Source organism: Lemur catta, chromosome 3, assembly GCF_020740605.2.
Source record: "Lemur catta isolate mLemCat1 chromosome 3, mLemCat1.pri, whole genome shotgun sequence".
Lineage (NCBI taxonomy): Eukaryota > Metazoa > Chordata > Mammalia > Primates > Lemuridae > Lemur > Lemur catta.
Window position 1 is genome coordinate 68,599,858 of NC_059130.1, and position 19,570 is coordinate 68,619,427.

At 39.1% G+C, this 19,570-nt stretch overlaps 1 protein-coding gene across 3 annotated transcripts in view; it reads left to right on the top strand.

The window, feature by feature from the left end:
• The first annotated feature begins 5,852 nt into the window (after positions 1 to 5,852).
• ERICH3 (glutamate rich 3) overlaps positions 5,853 to 19,570 on the top strand; it is a 104,435-nt gene continuing 90,717 nt past the window's right edge. For all 3 annotated transcript variants that reach the window (XM_045547735.1, XM_045547737.1, XM_045547736.1), the window contains exon 1: positions 5,853 to 6,221. In XM_045547735.1, the coding sequence (XP_045403691.1) occupies positions 6,199 to 6,221 (23 nt within the window). In that variant the 5' untranslated portion in view covers positions 5,853 to 6,198. The remainder of the gene's footprint in view (positions 6,222 to 19,570) is intronic.

The window sequence follows — 19,570 nt, forward strand, 5'->3', positions numbered from 1 at the left end:
TAAAACAGGGATAAAAATAATACCCACCGCATGGTTGTGAGGTTTGGATGAGCGCCTGATACATAGCAAACGGTCAGTGGATATCACCTGATCTTAGTCCAAATGGAGCCTTAGTTCTGTGAATGCCAAGTACACCATCTATTTCTAATGGCAAACTGTAATGTCAGCCATCTGTAGCTGCTTTGGAAACGTTGGCTGAATAAGCAAACCACCTCTTCCATTGCATTGGGCCATTACGAAGGCTCTACTCTCCTCAGTTCCTCACCCAAAATTCAATGCCTGTGGATGAGAATGCATTTTTGGCTGAAGGTGGACAATCAAAGCATACTGAGCTCCATAACATCTGACAGATTCACCCATACATGGGTGGGGCCTGAGCCAGAGAAGTATTTATTTATGACTCTTATTATGTTACATTCTTCATGTCCTCTCCTCCAACTGGAGCATCAAGAAAAATATGGATTTTGCTCCTCCCATCATTTATTCAGTAAATACTTACTAAATACTTCCTATATTCTTGGTGATTTGATCGGCACTGAAGGAAAGAGCAGGAACTTACGCTGGTGTTGCAGTATATGAGACAGGCACACAGACAACACAGTGTGTGGATATGTGGCATGAGTAATGCAGACAATACACAGCAGAAGAGGAGGTGACCTTGCAGCAGAGCTTGACATACCTATTTGAATCCCATTTCCTTGATGAAATCATCTGCTACTTCTTCTCCTATTTCTCCTCTCTTCTGTTCCAAATTACAAGCTCCATTAATGTTTGGGCCACAGGAGCCAGGATAGGTTCTACAGACAATGGCTGAGTCCACCCTCAGCTAGACAGGCCTAGATGGGAAGTCTTGGTTTGGGGAAGACTTGCCCCTTCCCTGCCAAGTCCCGCCGCTCCAGCCAATCCCCACACATTTTTCAAGGCTCATATTAATCCCTACCTCCTCTATGCATCCTTTCCTGACTTCTCTAGACAAACATTTTGGGGTGGGAGTGGGAAATTTATTTTTTGGCAATATAATTATTTGAAAACAATATAAAAATAAATGTCCTTTATTCTCCTTGCAGATCTCTTGGTAGTTATGCCTCTCTAATGGCCTCTATGTTTCTCTCTTCTTCTTTTCTCTTCCACCATTGCCAGTCTCTTCCCTCTCCTGGTGTAGAATCCCCGGGACAGGACGGTAAGAAATAATCAGGATCTTAAGGCTAGAGGAAATAACAATGTGATTAGTGGGAAGTGATGTTTAGCATCACCTACAGTGGGTACATGGCTGGAAATGGTGAGGATTTGGTATGGGGCAGGAACATTAGTCAGGGGACACTCCCAGTCGTACCTTATATAAACTTCTATCATAACACTTAGCATTTGTCATTTTTGTCTGCATGTCTTTATAGGCAATACACTTCAAGTTTGACAGATGAGGGGAATTCTGTTCATGTTTGAGACCACATGCTAGCAAATACCACTGATTTCTCATGGCCCCTAAATAAATCCATTGACTGCCCCCATTCCAAATGTCTGTTTGCAGATTTGATCCAACTCAGAAATAGGAACAGAAGGATCTGGAGATACCTTGTCCATCCAGGTTGCTTAGAACTCTAAATTAGGGATATCCCTTTGAGTCTGTCACTTTTTCCATTGTATATGGCTTTTCAGCCTTTCCTATATCTACTGTCATTTTGCTTTATAAAATGACTCATTGGAATTAAGCTTATTAGGGAGGGCTGGTGTCTTAGTCTGTTTGTGCTGCTATAACAAAATACCACAGACTGGGTAATTTATAAACAGTAAGAAATTTATTTCTTACAGTTCTGGAGGCTGGGAAGTTCAAAATCAAGGCACTGACTGGCAGGTCTGGCATCTCTCTGCTTCCAAGATGTAGCTTTGTTCTTATGGCCTCTGGAAGGGATAAACACTGAGTCCTCACATGCCAGAAGAGACAGAAGAGAGTGAACCCACTCTCTCAAGCCCTTTTATAAGGGTTCTAACCACATTTATGAGGCTCTGCCCTCATGACTTAATCACCTCCTAATCACATTGGTCAGTAAGTTCCAATACATGAATTTTAGGGGACATTCAGACCATAGCCACTGGAAAGCAATTTTAAGGAAGTGCACTCTTTTTTTTCAAAGGTTCAAAGTTAAATCCTTGTACATTGGCCCTCCACTCTCCAGCTGTTCAATGCTGCAGTTTTGAGCAAACCAAGCTACCATTGGAGGAGATATAAGGTATTAGGAAGCTCTCTTGTAAACTTAACCATCTGCACAATTGAGCATGTCTTGATGAAATGCTTACATTACCCACCTCCCAGTGGGGTTTTATGTAGTGTGGACAAAAGAAGGTAGCCCTGGGTCACAATAAATCATCATGATTCAAGGCCCTGGCACTCTGGGCCTATGATAGGGGCGGCAGCCTTGGAAGATCTCAGAAATGCCTTTGGAATTAGGTCTAGGGAGAAAGTCTTGGTCATTTGAACTTTGTATTTCAGGAGATAGAAAAATTCTTATTCCTCCAGTCTATCCATTCATTTCTTCATTTGCTTATTTATTCAGCACCCTCTCTGTGAGAGGCACTGTGATAGGTGCTGGGGATACAGGGTGAAAGATGTTTTACTTGTTTTCAAAGTCCATGAAAGTAAATGACCCCTCTGATTGTGGTGATGACCTAGGCTGCAGATCGTCAAACTTTTTCTGTAAAGGGACACATAGTAAATATTTTAGTTTTCATGTGCTATAAGGTCACTGTTGCAACTACTCAACTCTGCCATTGTTGAGCCATAGATGGTTATAGACAAATGGATGTGGCTGCGTTCCAATAAAACTTTATTCATGGACATGGAAATGTGGATTTCATAGAATTTTCATGCATTATGTAATATTATTCTTTGGATTTTTTTCTAAGCATTTACAAATGTAGCAACATTCTTAGCTTGCAGGCTGAACAACAACAGGCAATGGGCCAGATTCAGTTTTCAAGCCATCGAGTGACCGCCCATGCTCTAGGACATGGTCACTGTTATGGTCTGAATTTCATGTATTGGAGACTCAATCCCCATATTCATATGTTGCTAATATTTGGAGGTGTGGCCATTGGGAGGTAATTAGGATTAGGTAAGGTCATCTGGGTAGGCCCCCCATAATGAAACTGGTGGCTTTATAAGAAGAGGAAGAGAGACCTGAGCTGACATGCTCTTGCCCTCTCTCTAGGTGATGCCCTCTGCCAAGTTATGACTCAGCAAGAAGCCCCTCACCAGATGTAGCTCCCGGACCTTTGACTTCTCAGCCTCCAGAACTGTAAGAAATAAATTTCTTTCCTTTATAAGTTACTCAGTCTGTGGTATTCGTTACAGCAACAGAAAACAACTAAGACAGTCACCGGGGGTTTAAATTTGTGATTCCTCAGTGCAGCAATTCGTTACGCAATGTGGAAATCTAAGCAGCGCTGTAGGTGTAATCCTTGTCTTTCCTCCCCTTCTACTTCTCTCAGTCTCCTGACCCAAACTCCCACTCCATAGGTCTTTCTACAAAACAAGATCTTTTTATAAATTTATGATACTACTGGGGACATCTGGGAGCTTTTTTCCTGTGACAAAATGAAAATGACTCCAGTGACTATTTGGTCTTAAAACAGTTTTAGTTTTTTTCTTTATTCCCTTTCCCTAGCTCCATTCTAGAAATTAACATAAAAATTCATTCTGGCTAAATTCCCAATACATTTTCACAGTGAGCATTTTCTGAAGTGAAAATTAGTAGCTTCCTTGCAGTTTTCATAAGGAATGTGAAATGGTGCGGCTCACAGGGGTGGAGAACTCAAGCCCCATTTATGGTTTAATACATGCTGTTGAGGGTACCTCATTGTCTGCAGAGTGCCTGGGAATCTCTTCTATGAATCCTGAGTATCTAAATAGTATGTTTTATTTTCCTTTCTTATTTTTCCAGAGAGAGAATACCATTTTCTATTTTCAAAAATGAATTAACATTTAATAACTAGTACTTTATATGTAAAGTAATAAGATTACTTTATTTACATCATCCTTAGGGATTAGCAGCACCTGTGGCAAATTATGTCTCTTTCTAGTCCCTCCCCACCTGCCATTTGTATCCAGGCAAAATCTAGTTACAATGAGCATTAAGGGCAACCTCAAGTGGGAATCACAGTTAGTGGGGATATACCTATGGGGGTGGGAGAAGAGATGACCTCTGCTCCTGTTTAGCTCTAGCCATTTGGTCCTCAAAGCAACCTTGAATCCTTCAGTCTCAGGATCTGAGCTATTGAGCTGGCACTCTAATTGGCTCTGTTCTCTCAGGTCTGAAAATTCTAAAGGTATAGAAATTTGGCTTCTGTAGAATTTATAAGGGAGGGGGAAAAAGGAATCAAGTTGTAATTGTTAAAAACACTTGTGGGATAACATCAGACTGATATGGACTTGAATCATAGTTTTTCCACTTAGGAGCCATATCAGGCAAAATAAATAACTTCTTTATGACTTAGTTTGGATAGCTATGAAATAGAGAAGGAAATTCATCTCATAAAGTGGAGATGAGGATTAAATGAGATAATGAACAGTTAGTAAGTGCTCAATAAAAAGCTGAGGAGAGCATTTAGTATGTACTCAATAAAAATGCTACCACTTAGAAGAGATTTCTCTTTCTTTTTTCCTTCATTTATGCTCCAAACATTTGTTAAATTGTTGCTTGCTTCTGAGAATATAGAAAAATAAAATAGACGTATAAATGAAATAGAGGAGCTCACATTTGAGTAGAAAAAGCATCCACATACACCAGTAAGTGCAGCACAGTGGGTTGAATACAAAACAGAGGCAGGTCCAGGCCCCCAGAGGCCCAGGCCCAACAGAGTGGACCCCAGAGGCCAGAGTCATCAGCACACTTGAGAATGTCAAAGAAGGCAGTGTTCAAGTTAAGTGTTGAAGGATGAATAGAAGTTTTTCAGGTAGCAAAAGGTAAACATATGTTCCCATTAGAGGGATAATGTAAGTATTTTGTTTTTCTAGGGTTTAAGGTAGTAAAGGTGGAGAAAATGTCACAGAGAGTCTGATGAAGGATTCTGGTGCTGGATGATGAAGGACCTTGAATATCAGGCTAAGGAGACTGGACTCTGTCATGTCAGTGGATCTTTATGGTATGTGGAAAGGCAGAATGACATTAAAGAGGTGATGCCCTTCCCACCTCTGAGTGTGACTGAGCCTGAACCGAGATCCACAGACAGCTCAGTCACCGCTGCTGTGTCCAACCCTTCCCTTACATGCGAGGAATTCCAGGCCAGAGATTAAGTCACCTAAGCAAAAAATCTGACCAAGAACAGGATTAAGAATAGGTTATTTTAACCCAGTGCTTAAACGTCCTCCACACCAAGACCCACATTTAAATTCAGGCTTCTTCATCTAAGCCCTGCATTCTGTGTACTGGACTCCAATACAAGTACTGTTCTCCTATGCTATGCAGAGAAAGCACATCTCTCCCAGCTGAGAGCCGGCGCTGTGGGCCCTGCCTGCGGGAAGTGGGGATCTCAGCTGGGAGCAAGGATGGGGATTTTCCAAGGAGGAAATGAGTCTATTGCAATGCCTTGCAGATGCAGAAACAAATTAAAAACTCATAGCAGATTGAGAAAGGAGATTTCTTTTTTTCCCTTGAACTTGCAGTCTAGGGTCTGTTTTATGACTGGAAACCACCGCATCACGCTGTGGCGTTGGCTGCTCCCAGTCCTTATTACCGGCAGCCACCACCCATTCCTTCCTTCCCCAGGGCCTAGCAGGAAGCATGCCAGGCAAAACGTGGTGTGTGTGTGTGGGGGGGGGGGGGGCGCACGCGCGCGCGTTTGTGTTTTCAGACGACTGGTACCTGGGGAACCTGCACCCCAGGGCAACAGAGCAGAGGCCAGGCCTGGGTCTCCTCCCGTGTCCCCGTATCGGGGCCCAGAAAAAGGGGTGGAAGCTGCCTTTGCTTCCAGCTTCCCCAGGCCGGGTTCCAGCAGCGCCTGGCTCCTCCAGCCCCGGGCGCTCGCCCTCCCTCCTCCCCTAGCAACCGGGAGGCCGTGGGGAGGCCGCGGGGAGCCCAGGTGCCCCGGCGACCGCAGTAGGGAGCCACCCCGCGAGCTCGACTGTCGCAGCGCCAGCGCGCGCGGGGCCCCACGCACCCACCCTCTGCACCTGCCGCGGGGTCTAAAAGGGATCCTACAAAAATGAACCATTCTCACCCCGCTGGGTAAGTGACAACTGGAGCTTTTCCAGGCTGCGGCAGGTGGCGGCTTCAGCCAGCCGCCCCTCCTCCTCCCTCCTGCTGCGGAGGGAAGGGGCGAGAGGGAGAGAGGGGGGGAGGGCTGGGGGAGGAAAAAAAATAATACGCATTCTGGGCTGCAGCGAGGATGGCAGAAATCCCAGGCGTCGTATCTCCTCCCTCCGCTTCCTCGCTTCTTTCCCTGACGTTCGTTCGCCCCTTTTGAAATTGTCACCCTGGAAGGATTAAAAAAATGGATGAGAAAAATGCATAGATTAAGCAGGGACGTTAGCTGGGATCAAGAAGATCCTGTGTGGAACATATGTGTTTAAATGAAAAAGTAGAGGTTACCAAAATATGCATCCATTTGGAGATTTGAGACTGAGAGATAAATTCTCACCATAACTGTAGGCTCACGTATGAAGGAGGTGTGAGTTGATTCAGTGTTGAAGGGACGTTTCACTGGGGATGGGGGTGGGAGCTTATTTCAGGGTTTTTATCTACCCAATCTCAAAGGGATCATAGGGGTCTTTTAAAAGTCTTTTGACCAAGGAAGGTGGTATGACACAGGAAAGGAGAGAGGAAGGACTTGTGTGCCTGTGTTTAAGCGTGCTCTTCCCTTGCTTGGGGTAGGGGGACTCCTCAGAAGACCTATTTGGCAATATTCAATCTATTCTAGAAAGTTAGCTCCGTCATTATTGGGTGCTGCAAAAAAAAAAAAAAAAAAAAGGTCTCTGTTCTTTTATTGCAAAGGAGAATATCCAATTTTCTTTTGAATTAAACAATGTAATGCATATTAGATGTTTTTTTATTATGATACATCTAGTAAGAAGATAAATGTAGTTGATCTTGCAACTAATTTGAAGATGCTTTCCTTTTTAATTGCATTTATTGCACATTTTCAAGAGCAGCAAATTAGCAGAGGACAACATATTTAAGATCATTTGGAGTTTGTGATGTCTGAAATACCACATTAGTCTTTGTGCTTGGAATTTATACTCAAATTTGAAGATTTTACTTTTTAATGAAACCTCTTTTAAGTGTAATGAAATAAAAAAAAATGTTTGAAAAACCTAAAGCCACGTAAGGTGCCATATTGGAAGTCAGTTTCAGAACTTTTGGGAAAGTGATGGAGCTATACCTCAAGGAGCTTCTTATTTTATTTCAAATTGAATTAAGTTTAGGTACTTTAACGTTTTAATGCAGAATTCCTGTGCAATTTTAGTTAGCTGTGGGTCACGTTAAGATGTAAATAGCACTATTTTTCTACAGCTGCTGTTTGCAGTATGTCTGCATTTGAGAAAATGAATGTGTCAGTCATGGTTGTCTTCCTATGTTTTTCAAGTTTTTGGCTAAGTTAGAATCTGATTAGACCGTTTAATCGTCTATTTTAAAATGTAGAAAAACCTGTGGCTGCTTATTAAATCGTGCATGATTAAGATTTCAGAAACTGAAGTCAAATTTTTCTGAAGCTCCATTAGTTCCAAACACACGGGGAAAAAGGAAAATTTATGATTTAATGAAAGAGTATGCTTCATGGTACTTGTTAAGAAAGGTATTAAGATGGCAAAAAATATTTTGTACCTTAATGGTAAGTTCCTGGACAGCAGGCACCATATCTTATTGATCTTTGTGCCTCCTTTATCTAAGAAAGTGTTTAGAATAAAGCAAAACTCAACAAATATTTGTTGAATGAATGGTATTGCCTGAAGGTGCATCCAGTCTAGAGATGCATGTACTCACAGAAAAAAACCATGTTAAAACCAAACATTTATTAAGTGCTTTCCGTGTGCCAGGCTCTATTCTGTTTTACCTGTGATACCTCATTGAATGCTCCCACTCACTCCATGAGGCAGGTTTTAGTCACCCTAATTTTCACAGATAAAGACACTGAGGACTAAATTTCCAAAGGTGGCATAGCTAGGAAGGGTCAGGGCAGGAACACAAAGCCAGGCAGCCCAGCTTCAGAGCCTGTGCCTTTCACTGTCACCTTATGTTGCCTTACATGGTCAACAGCTGAGATGTGCAGGAACCTAAATACATAGAAATTTTCATTCAGATTAGACCAACATCTGACAGTGAAGAGCTGTATGTAACTACACAGCATTTTAATATGTGATTAGAGAATAATTTTGTAATAGTTTGTATATGTATATATTTTTTGGTTTATTTCATCAAAATAAATGAAAGCAATAAGCATAAATATAACAAATCTGCCTTAAAATTTACCCAAGAACAAAATTATTTAAATTGTTAAAAGTTTTCCCTCAAATAAAAGTAGTGATTATTTTTCTTGGTTATGTTACCATTTGGAAATAATAAAAGTTTCAGTAGCAAATAAAAGTTTTCATTAAAGCTGAGAAGGCATTTTCATCATTATTGAAGCAGTTTGTACTTACTACATTTTAAGGACAAAACAGTAATAAAATGCAGTTGTACACTAAGATAGAAATTTTAAATCCCTAAAATTTCACCAATCAGTAAGTGATGTCCTGATGCTTTGTCTTGGTGCTTTCTTGGAGTTCTACTGCTCACTTAATTACAGCATGAAGCACTTGACATAAAAATTGCAAAGGGCCTGAGCTGCCTTTGTTCAGATACAATTTGGAGTAAATAAAAATGGTGTTAAAAACTTCTGCCAAAGATAATAGAGACTTTGAATATAAGCTGCATGGTAATTTGGTGGAACTACAACTATAAAATGCCATTTCCAGTGTTGCCATCTCTAATGAAATTGTTTTAGAGTGGAAAATTTCAACTGGTAGTCCCTTTAGTTTGCTAAATCTTACCCGAGTTGCTGTTTGTGGATGTTTGTGGGTTGTGCACTAGTCCTAGAGGTGGAATGGGGATTTTATACCTCTCAGTCATGCATGAGGATAAAATGATATGGCTCTTCTGGCTCCTTCAAAGGATCATCACTGAATCCGTGTGAAGTTGCTCCTCATGTGAAAGATACAGTTAACTCTAAGTAGAGATAGTCACACTCGTCTGTAAATTTCCTTTGAGGAAGGAAGAATGAAAAGCATTTTAGTTCATTTAAAAAAAAACGCAGAAGATATATGTTTTGAAAGATTGTTCAAAGGTTTAGAAGCATTTTGTTTGTTTAGGCATTAAGTTAGTTTACATCTTTTTAATGCAAGGATGTGAGTACACTGAAGTGTGGGAAAGAATAAACACATCCTTAGTCCTACCTGGTAACTCAATCCTTCTTCATCAAAGATAGAGTAAAAAATACTAAGATTGTCAATTTTTCGATAGGATGTATATCCAAAAGTGACAAAAACTATAAACCCATCATTTTATTTACTACAGGAGTGTCCATTGCACTCTTGAGTAGCGTTCGTTGTCTTTGCCTTCTCAGTTAACAGTGTGGTACTTTGGATGGCTACGGTAGCATTCTAGTCCATTTGTTCCTCACTCTCCCAACCAAATTCTCTCTTACACACAGAATTTCTGGTTTGAAGTCATTAACTATTTAAATTCAAATTTGGTAGTTTCTGTTCACCCTCCTGTTAAATATTAAATTAACTTTAAGGATTAAATTGATTATGCTTAAACAAGGTGAATTGAACAGGCTGTTTGTCATGGCTTCCTCTCTGATCATTTGGTTTTATAGCTCCTGCCCTTTTTTATTATATATATAGATGCCATTTCTTCTCTCATCCCTTTAATAACCCTGTTCACTTAAGCAGATGGGAAGGAAAGGGATTTGTTATGGTAATATCACTGAATTCTCCCAATTCCTTCACAGTTATAAGCCAACAATCACACAGTTGATCTATCACCGAAAAACTTTTCGATGATCTTTCAAATGACAACTCAATTAGGTCTTCCTTCAGTTGCATTGAAAGCCATGAATTGGAAACTACAATATTTGACTTGCGATCAGATTTGTTGCCCAGTCACGAAATCTATTTGTTGTATCAACATCTACGCAGTACTTGAAATTGTCCCTTTGTTTCTCAGATGTTTTTCTAAGTTCAATGTACTCAAAAAGACACCAGCTGAGAGATGTGGCTTTCTTCTGTAGAAAAAAAAAAAAAGAAAAGAAAGGGGAGGTGGAAGTGAGCATGAACTGTAGTACATTTTCAGGAAGATCACTTTTAGGAGAATACAGAGGAAACTTCAGGAATAGAAATTGATTCCTTAAAACTATCCTTGCTCAAGTTTCCCCCCCTCAAAAAAAGTCTTTGGGTATCTCCAGGTGTGTGCATATCCCAGTTTAGAGAGCAGGGTGCTATCAGAGGTGGTCTACTGTAGCATTCCACTTCCTTTCTCAGTCTCTGCCGAGACAGAGCATCTCTAATGGGGAGGAGAGGTGGAGACTTCCCCAACTTATTTTGATTATGGTAACTACATAAAAGTTTTTCAGCGAGATGGGAAAATAAAACTTCTCTGACTCAATTCCCAACTCTAAAATCAGCCCCAAATAATTTGAATTTAAGGTACTGTTTGTGTATTTTTGAGACTTTAAATGTCCAGAAATATAATTTTCAATGAAAACATCAGCCTCTGGAGGACAGCACTGAAATAATTTTTTAATCTTTAGTTATTCAATTGGTACAGACCAAGAGGAACAATATGCAGACTGAAGGCAGTAGATGTTCCCTTTCTAAGACCTACTTCCTCACACAAATAGTTAAGAATAGTGTATGCTATGGAATGATTCCTTACATAGCCATCAGTTTACAATAAAACTGTCAAATTAGATGGAGATAATATTTCCAAAAAAGAAAAAAATCTAAGATTTAACATTCATATTGGCTTGCAAGTGTCTTTGTCATCTTTCCCTAAACTGGAAATCTCCAATCATATATTAAGTATATGATTTATACAAAAAAAGAAAAGATAGAGGATAATCAGCTGAGTAATATTCAAAGTAAAATCTTTGGTAATAAAAAATAGTGAATAGATACACATTTATGCTTTAAATTAAAATAAACAACTTAAGGTAAATGTATATATACATATGTAGTTATTTCACTAATTTAATTTTTTGTTTAAATGACCAACTACTGGTCCTGATGATACTGAGTAAGAAGACTTGTGCAGTGCACACAAAGGAGAATTATTTGAGTGTGTAGACATTGCATTTCAATTTTTCTTCCTTTGGCTGAGCTCCATGGTTCTCAAACTTCAGTATACAAAGAATTACTGAATAGTGCATCATACATAAAATCATGTTTATTGTGCTTTATGGGTTAAGCAAGTGATTTTCAAACAATGATACGTGTATATATATATATCTCCTTGGAAAAAATGTATATATATTTTACCATGTATTATATTTACATCTTGTGCTGGCTAAAAAGTCAACCCAAATGTAAGATAGGACTGACTATGTCTCTGGGTTCCAGCTGAGCAGAAGTCATTTGGTTCTTTCACTCACCAGAAGTTCTAAATCACTCTCTTCTTGCATGAGTCCCAGTAAAGAAACACATCCTTTGTTGACAACATCATTGCTGCAAATTGTTGTATCAGGAAATATACTTGGATTAAAGTAATTCACCTGAGAGCTTGCCTTTGTGGATTAATGTTTTTCTGGAGAAAAGAGAAAAAGATGTGACAAGTTGAATAGTGCAGCTTGAAAAATCATGCCTTACTGAGATTCTGTCAGTATTAGGATTAAAAGTTTTTTGAGAATTGTTGTGAAATCATTGCTTTTATAGTGAACCATAGGAAGCATACTTTAAAAGTGAAGAACATTGAAAAGTGTGGATATATAGATCTGATATAGATCTGGATTCCTTAAGAATTTCCCATTCTCTGTGGGTCTACTCACTCTCACTCTTCTTGTTTCCTTGTCTCTTTTGTAAGATTGACTCTTTTTTGGTCTATGGGCTGATTACAGCGAAGTGCAGTTTCTTCTGCAAGTGGAAGCATGATTTCCCCATGCTTTGGGGACTGTCGTTGGAGAGCTTCATTATCCTCTCCTCTTTCATCCCAGCTACCTACATGCATGGGCTGAAATCCAGAAGGTACCTGTGCCATTTCTTCACGGTCATCAAGTATCTTTTTCTGTTCGCCAGCACAGATAATTCAGAATCAAGGTATAGCATTTTGAGTTTCTAGTTGTTCCTTATTTCTTCTTTCTAAATCCATGTTACCTACTTAAATTGGTTACCTTTCTGCATATTCCAGTGTTACAGGCTGAATTGTACCGTTTCTTTCCATTGATATGTTGAGGTCCTAACCCTCAGTACTTCAGAATGTGACTGTATTTAGAGGCAGGGTCTTTAATGAGGTAATTAAGGTTAAATCAGGTCAATGGGGTGGGCCCTAATCCAATGTAACTGGTGTCTTTTTAAGAAGAGGAGATTAGGACAAAGACGTGCTCACGCAGAGAGAAAACCATGTGAAGACACAGGGAGAAGATGACCATTTGCAAGCCAAGGAGAGAGGCCTGGAACTGTTCCTTCCCTGGTGGCCTTCAGAAGAAACCAACGCTGCTGACACCCTGAGCTCAGATTTCTAGCCTGCAGAACTATGAGAAAACAGATTACTGTTGTTTAAGCTGCCTGGTCTGTGATACTTTGTTACAGCAGCGCTAGTGAATTAATACCACGTGTTTGTGACGGCTGATGCAGGTGCCTCGTTACTTGGCCCTGCAAAGGCTGAAGGGGGTCTTTAAAAGAAGTGCAGAGGCACAGAAAATAGATGATTTATTTGTTTATTTATCACATATGGGAGTCATGGGTGTCTTAATCCATTTGGGCTGTGTTAACAGAATACCATAGACTGGGTGGCTTATAAGCAACAGAAATTTACTTCTCACGGTTCTGGAAGTTGGGAATTCCAAGATCAAGGCGCTAGCAGATTCAGTGTCTGGTGAGGGCCTGCTTCCTGGATCACAGATGGCCGTCTTCTTGCTGTGTTCTCACATGGCAGAAGGGATGAAAGAGCTCTCCGAGGTCTCTTTTTTATATGGTGCTAATCTCATGCATGAAAGTTCCAGCCTCAGCTAATCACCTCCCAAAGGCCCCACCTCCTAGTAGTATCACGTGGGGAGTCAGGATTTCAACAAATGAACACAAAGTCCATAATATGGGAATGGAAATTTGGAGCCAAAAGTTCAAAAGGGAGATAAAAGTCAAAGCTAACAGAAAGCATGAGTAAAGGCCCCGTGAGGAGAAATAATTAAGATAATAAGTCAACAATCTCTACAGGTAAGTGTTGAACTGTTAAGTTTGATTAGTTATCAAATTACTCCCTACCTGTCAGGTCTGATGCTGCTTGGGATAGAAAATTGAACATTTTAAGCTGGTGATCCATTTTTCTGCAACTGTTATTATTTTTCTATAATAGTCATAAACATTTATAAATTAATGAAAATTCGTAGGGCAAAATATTGAAGCAAGGAAAGAAACAGCAGGGAACTAAACAGACAATATAAATTGCACATAGTAGTTATGAAACAGCATTAAAAACTAAGGATTTTAAATTGAATTGAATCATAGTGTTTTATAGTGGCAGTTAATTTGGCATTCTCTGTATGCCATGGATTGCAATATTTTATATTTGTGAATGTTATTTGGCTGTCATATAAAGAAGTTGTTTCTCTTCATAGCTTGCTCCAAGATATATAAAATAATATTGTTCCTGTTGTTTAGATTCAAATAAAAATAATCTGCTGTAAATTAGAATAATAGACTTAAAAGAAACCTCAAATCCCCCGGTACTAGAGATACAAGTGGCTTTTTATTTCCTTCTTTGTATTTATCTGTATTTCGAAAATTTTCTACTTTGAGCAGAAAAGTACAAAGAGGAAAATCAAAATTGCTTGAAATCCTACCATCCATAAATATAGTTAGAATTTTTATCATTTTTTTCTATTCCATGTTCCTGTGGATTATTCCTGTTGATTATTCCTATTTTTAAAGTTATACTGATAAAGCTATACTATTTGAAAAACTGTTTCTAACTATACTATTTTAAAGTTATACCAAGAAGTACCATGTAGACACTTCCCTCATAGCATATGAATTGTCTTTATATCTCCCATATAAATTGCAAACTCCTTAGGGTGGAGACCACACCTCTACATCTTTGGGTTCTTCATTGTATCCCAGAATTATGCCCTGAACTTAGCACAATAATTGTTGACATACGTCTCCTACCTTAGTGACCATTTATTGTAAGTCCCAAGGGAATATTTGCTCATTCATTCAATTAATATTTACTATCTACTATGTGCTAGTTACTAAGCTACCATATTAAACAATTACTATGTTCCAGAAATTAATTTAATAAAAATTCACTTGAGTTGTGGAAAAAAACCTGAATAGTGAGTTTTTAAAATAGGTATCAGAAGTCATCAGCATGCACTGAGCTTCGCTGTCCTTAGGGAGCATGGCTATTGTATCAGTTAGGAATTTGGTCAGCTGCAAGTAACAGAAACTCAAACAAATAGTGGCTTAAACCATGACAACATTTATTATTTATTTTGCAAGTAGTGTACAGGTAGGTGATTAAATTTTTTAGTCATATCTGGACTTGGGGTTTTATCTCTGCAATTTTTTTTGTCTTGTTCTATGGTAGCAAGATGATTACCCTCGATGTCAGCATTATATCCTTATAAAACCACCCCAAACCGAAAGGAAAGCCTGGCTACAAGGGAGAGTGGGAAAGATTGTATTTGACTTTTCTAACTTCTCCGTGGGAGATGGGCAAAGATTTGGGAATGGCTTCTCGTAGCCAGTCAGCAGAATCCACTACAGTGCTTTAATGATTGGCTGTCTGGCCCTGGACTTTTATTGTCTGAGTTTTAGATTGTCAGATTTGCCACATAGCTGCTGTGTGACCCTAAGCAAATTTTTCAATGTCTCTGAATAGATTTGAATAATTTTATTCAAATCTATCTGCTTCGGAGCTGTTGTTAGGATTAAATGAGATACTCTAGTACATTTAGCACAGGGCCTGGCACGTAGTAGGTGTTAACATGCTTGCTTGGTGCCTCGCAACTTATGCACTAATGATACGTAAGTAGGCACAGATTTTTGTAGAACTTCCATACCTAAGTCCTGAGACTAGATGTAGAATTGGGTTAGTTGGAGAAGATATCCTGGCGAGAGAAATTTTGGAGACGAAGGGGAGAGACATAAAATGATATATTTTGAAACATTTTAAAATAGTCAAAAGCATCCTTTCAAAACATGGTATAACTTCAGTCATCACTGCAGTAGCCCATTATGACTTTGAAAAAGTGAGAGAAGACAGCAGCATTGCTTGTTTATTTAGGTGACACATTCTTAGGGGCAGACAAGGATGCTATAAAACCAAGTGAAAGCTGGCCTGTATGGAGAAGTTAAGACCTTTAATTTGTTTTTGTTTATAGGCTCTACTTACTGTGTCTTGCTCAGTTTTTGGAACCTTGAATAGAACACTAATTGTCTACACTAGGGTTTTTCTTTTTTAATGAAACGATATTTGCCTTCCACTTTAAGTCAGAAAGTAATTTCAGATTTATTTCTGATCATCTAAACATTTATAAAAATGGGTTTGAATATTTTCTTTTTTCCTGGAATTAATAGTTGGGAATCTCTCTCCGTAACTGCAGCAAATGACCATTTCACCACAATTCATAGGGATTTGCATAAGATTATCACTGTTGAATTCTTCTTTCCTACAGTTCTTCTTTCCTTTCAGTCAAAGTGGGGCCTGTAGCTTTGACTCGGGCTGCAGTCTTCCAGAACAAAAACTTAGGGAGTTGGTGACCGTGGCTTCGGGCTACAGTGTGTGAAGAAGGATATTGAAGTTTCAGGCTTCAGTGAGGAGGTTGGCTCAGGAAAATAAATGGAAGGTCTGAAGTTTCAGGGTCAAATGCAACAACATGGAACAGGAATCAAATTCGAGAACACTGTGGCAGGGAGCAGGAGAGCTCACTCAGGCAGGGGGGGTGGGAGACAGGGCCTAAAGAAATTCAGAGAGTATAGTCAGGAATGTGGATAGGAGGCTGGAACATTTCAAAGGAGGCATGAACAAGGGTTTGAACTCTCTGAAACTCATCTTTCTTATTTTTTTCTCTCCCGCTAAAGTAAAAGGACTGATACTCCAAAGAGAAAATCAATGTTCCATAAAAAAACGAGATAAAGATGCAATAGCAGAAAGAGGATTATTTTTGGAGTCAGAAAAGATGTCAGTTTGAGTCCCAGTGATGCCTTATGTGACCTTAAGAAAGTTAATTTCTCTGTGCCTCATCTCCTCTTTCAAAATATGGGGCTCATAAATACCTCCCTTGCAGGAATATTGGCACATAATATGAACTCAATGAATGGCAGCTATTGCGTGTTTCGTCTTTATGACTTAACTCTTAAGGTAACTCAACCAAAAATAAATAAAATATGCAGCTCAAATATAAGCAGAGATGTCCCAAACCAATTGGGAAGGAGGATGGGGAAGATGTTTCCAGTCCATAAGTCACTTTCTTGTTCAATTAAACTAATGTCTTTTAAACGACAACCTGTTCTTAGATTCATGAATTTTTAGAAAGAAAATTAACTTGACCTACCAATTCATGACCCCCATAATGAGGTTGCCCCTTTAAAGAAACCATGCTCTGGACAACTGAGAATTTTAGTAAAAATGGAAACTATGATCCAGAACATTTGTTCTTATCCAGCATACTCACTCTTGTTATATTTGAGAATCCAAGGCAAACTCGTGAAGCTGCATCATTACTTTGACATTGACAAATGGTAGAAAGACTGGTGAAAATCATGTGGGTATTTTTTTAAATGGTTGAGCATTTAAAATTTAGTCAAGCTCTTTAACCTTTGACCAGATGTCATTACCATTTTAAACCTCAATATGGCACATACGAATTACCTTTTAGGGGAAGGTTTTAAAAATGGTTGATTATGTTTCCCTTCTCAGCACACACAGTAATTTTGTTGTTGGTGTCCTCTTTGGAAGCTTGTTGTTTTTGTTTTTCTTTCTTTGTTCCCCTTTCCTTTATTTTATTTTTCTTCTTTTTTTCTTTGTCCCAGTGTATCACTCTGTGGGATCATTCTTGAACATTTTTTCCTATTGGACATTGAAACCGTAATATTGATTTTGATTTATACTGAAAAAACATGTGAGGGATTTTTTTTTTTAATTTGCCAAGTTTTATTCAGATGGGCAGATCCTATAACTTGCCTTATAGAAAACTAGTGGGACTCACTGAAAGCATTTGTGGAAATACACAAAGACTAGAGAGGAACTGAAAATTATATATACATGTAGAAGTGTGTGTGTGTGTGTGTGTGTGTGTGTGTATATTAAATGTATTGCTCTATGCCTGTGCATGTGCGCACACACACAGATATTCAGCCTTCTTATAATTAGGGGACAGTGGTTTAAAAAGTTTGAATGGGATATTTGTATCTATAAGAGACTGTATTCCAATATCAAATGTAAATAAAGTGATCAGATTTTTAAGCCAAGAGAGCCTACTACAGTACATTTGACATAGAATATGTAACTGCCTAAATTGACAATTTAATAATACTATAAAACTCAACTCCCTTTTATTATATGAATTTTATGGTAAAAGAGGAAGTTCCTACCTGGGTGCCAAGAACTTGTGATCTTACCCTCTGGGACTTTGTGCGTGATGTTCCTGCTCCTAAGAATGAGTCCAGATGGACCTCCACCCCCATCATCATCCACACAAATTTTACTCCTCCCCTCAACACCTGGTTTGTTGTTTGGGAGCCAGTTTAGATTTCAGTTCTTCTTGGATACCCTTCTTGTGTGGGCATAGTTCACTTCTTTGTAAAATGGGATAATAACCTGATATAGAGGATGCTTTGATGATTAAATGAGATCATGCATGCAGAGCACAATAAATGGTAGCTGTTATGATTGTAGCACATCAGACTGTACTGCCATTATTTCCTTTGTTTGACTGTCAGTTCCTTGAGGGCATCGACTGTGATTATACAGCTTTGTCACCTTGGGACAGCACAAATCCAGGCACCCAGTAAGGACTCTGAATTTGTTGCATGAAATAACTTCACTGATCTCCTTTGTGTCTGGTCGCAGACATGCTGACTGACCACCTTCCTCTCAGTTTTATCCTCTGGCCTTTGAAACATGGGGGGGGGGTCCTCCATACTTCCAGTGGGGGCTCTGGAACACACACACACACACACACACGTGTGTGCAACAGGGGTGAAGACGGGAGCGCCACCTGTGGCAAGAGTAGGTTCTAACAAGGGGACAGGGTAAGGAAAAGAACCATGGAGGTCTCCCTTCCTTAGGCCTTGGTGTACATTAGTCCCTCTTCCTAGAACAACCCTGATGTAAGTTCTCTTGCCTCCCCCAGACATGGCTGGGCACTTACTCAATTTCCTTCTACCGGCTCAGACTTCATTTCATTCCTGAAATGTTTAAATTGTCCCCCTGCTCCCATATCTCCATGATGCATTTCTTTGTGATACTGAAGCATGGCATATTTTCACCTTTCAGAGCACAGGCAAATGTATATGTGGTTCATTTAAGAATAAAACATTGCTAATAACACTATAGCTAAACTATAACTCACAGTGCCACTCACTGTGCTAAGCTCTTTACTAACATTATCATATTTAATCCTGGACAGAAGCTGTATGACATAAGGCATTATTATTTCCCCCCTTTTACAGATGAGGAAATTGAGCTTAATAGTGATTAAACAACTTGTTGAAACTCACAGAGTAGAAGTAGCAATAGAAGATTTATACCAGATCTTTCTGATTCCAGAGGGTGGCGTTAAGTGAACAAACACAGTGATAACATGGTCTCAAAAATGGGTAGAGACAGCATGACTTTTTAAAATAACCAGCTCTGTGAAACTAACTTAAACTTTGGTGAAAAAAAGAAGACAAAGACGTTTGAATGAAGCTCTTTAGTACAATTTTAATTTTTTTCCTCAAATGATATACCCAATAACACATTCAGAAAACGTGGCCTGTACAGCACCACTTTTTGCCGAATGCACAATTGCTGGTAGGATGTACCCATTAGGTGTTTGTTGATTGCTCGTTGACAGGATGGCCAGGATGCTTAATGTTTCCTTCCATGGTTATCCTTAACCAGAAGTGCTGAATATAAAAGGTGAAGGTAAAACTAGTTTTGGGAATTAAGGACATCCAGAAGCACATAGAATCAAAGTTTAAAATTCTTTTAGTAAATTTGGATTTTGTTTAGAAGTAAATTGAATGAGAGTTATCAATGAAAATTTCAGATTGCATTATGAGAAAGGAAAAAAGAGAATTCTCAAATGTAAATCAGCTATGAGATCAAAGGTTAGCAATGTTTTGTACTACTTTATTACCAAAACTTAGACTAGTGTGGTTAAAACAAACAGGATCTTT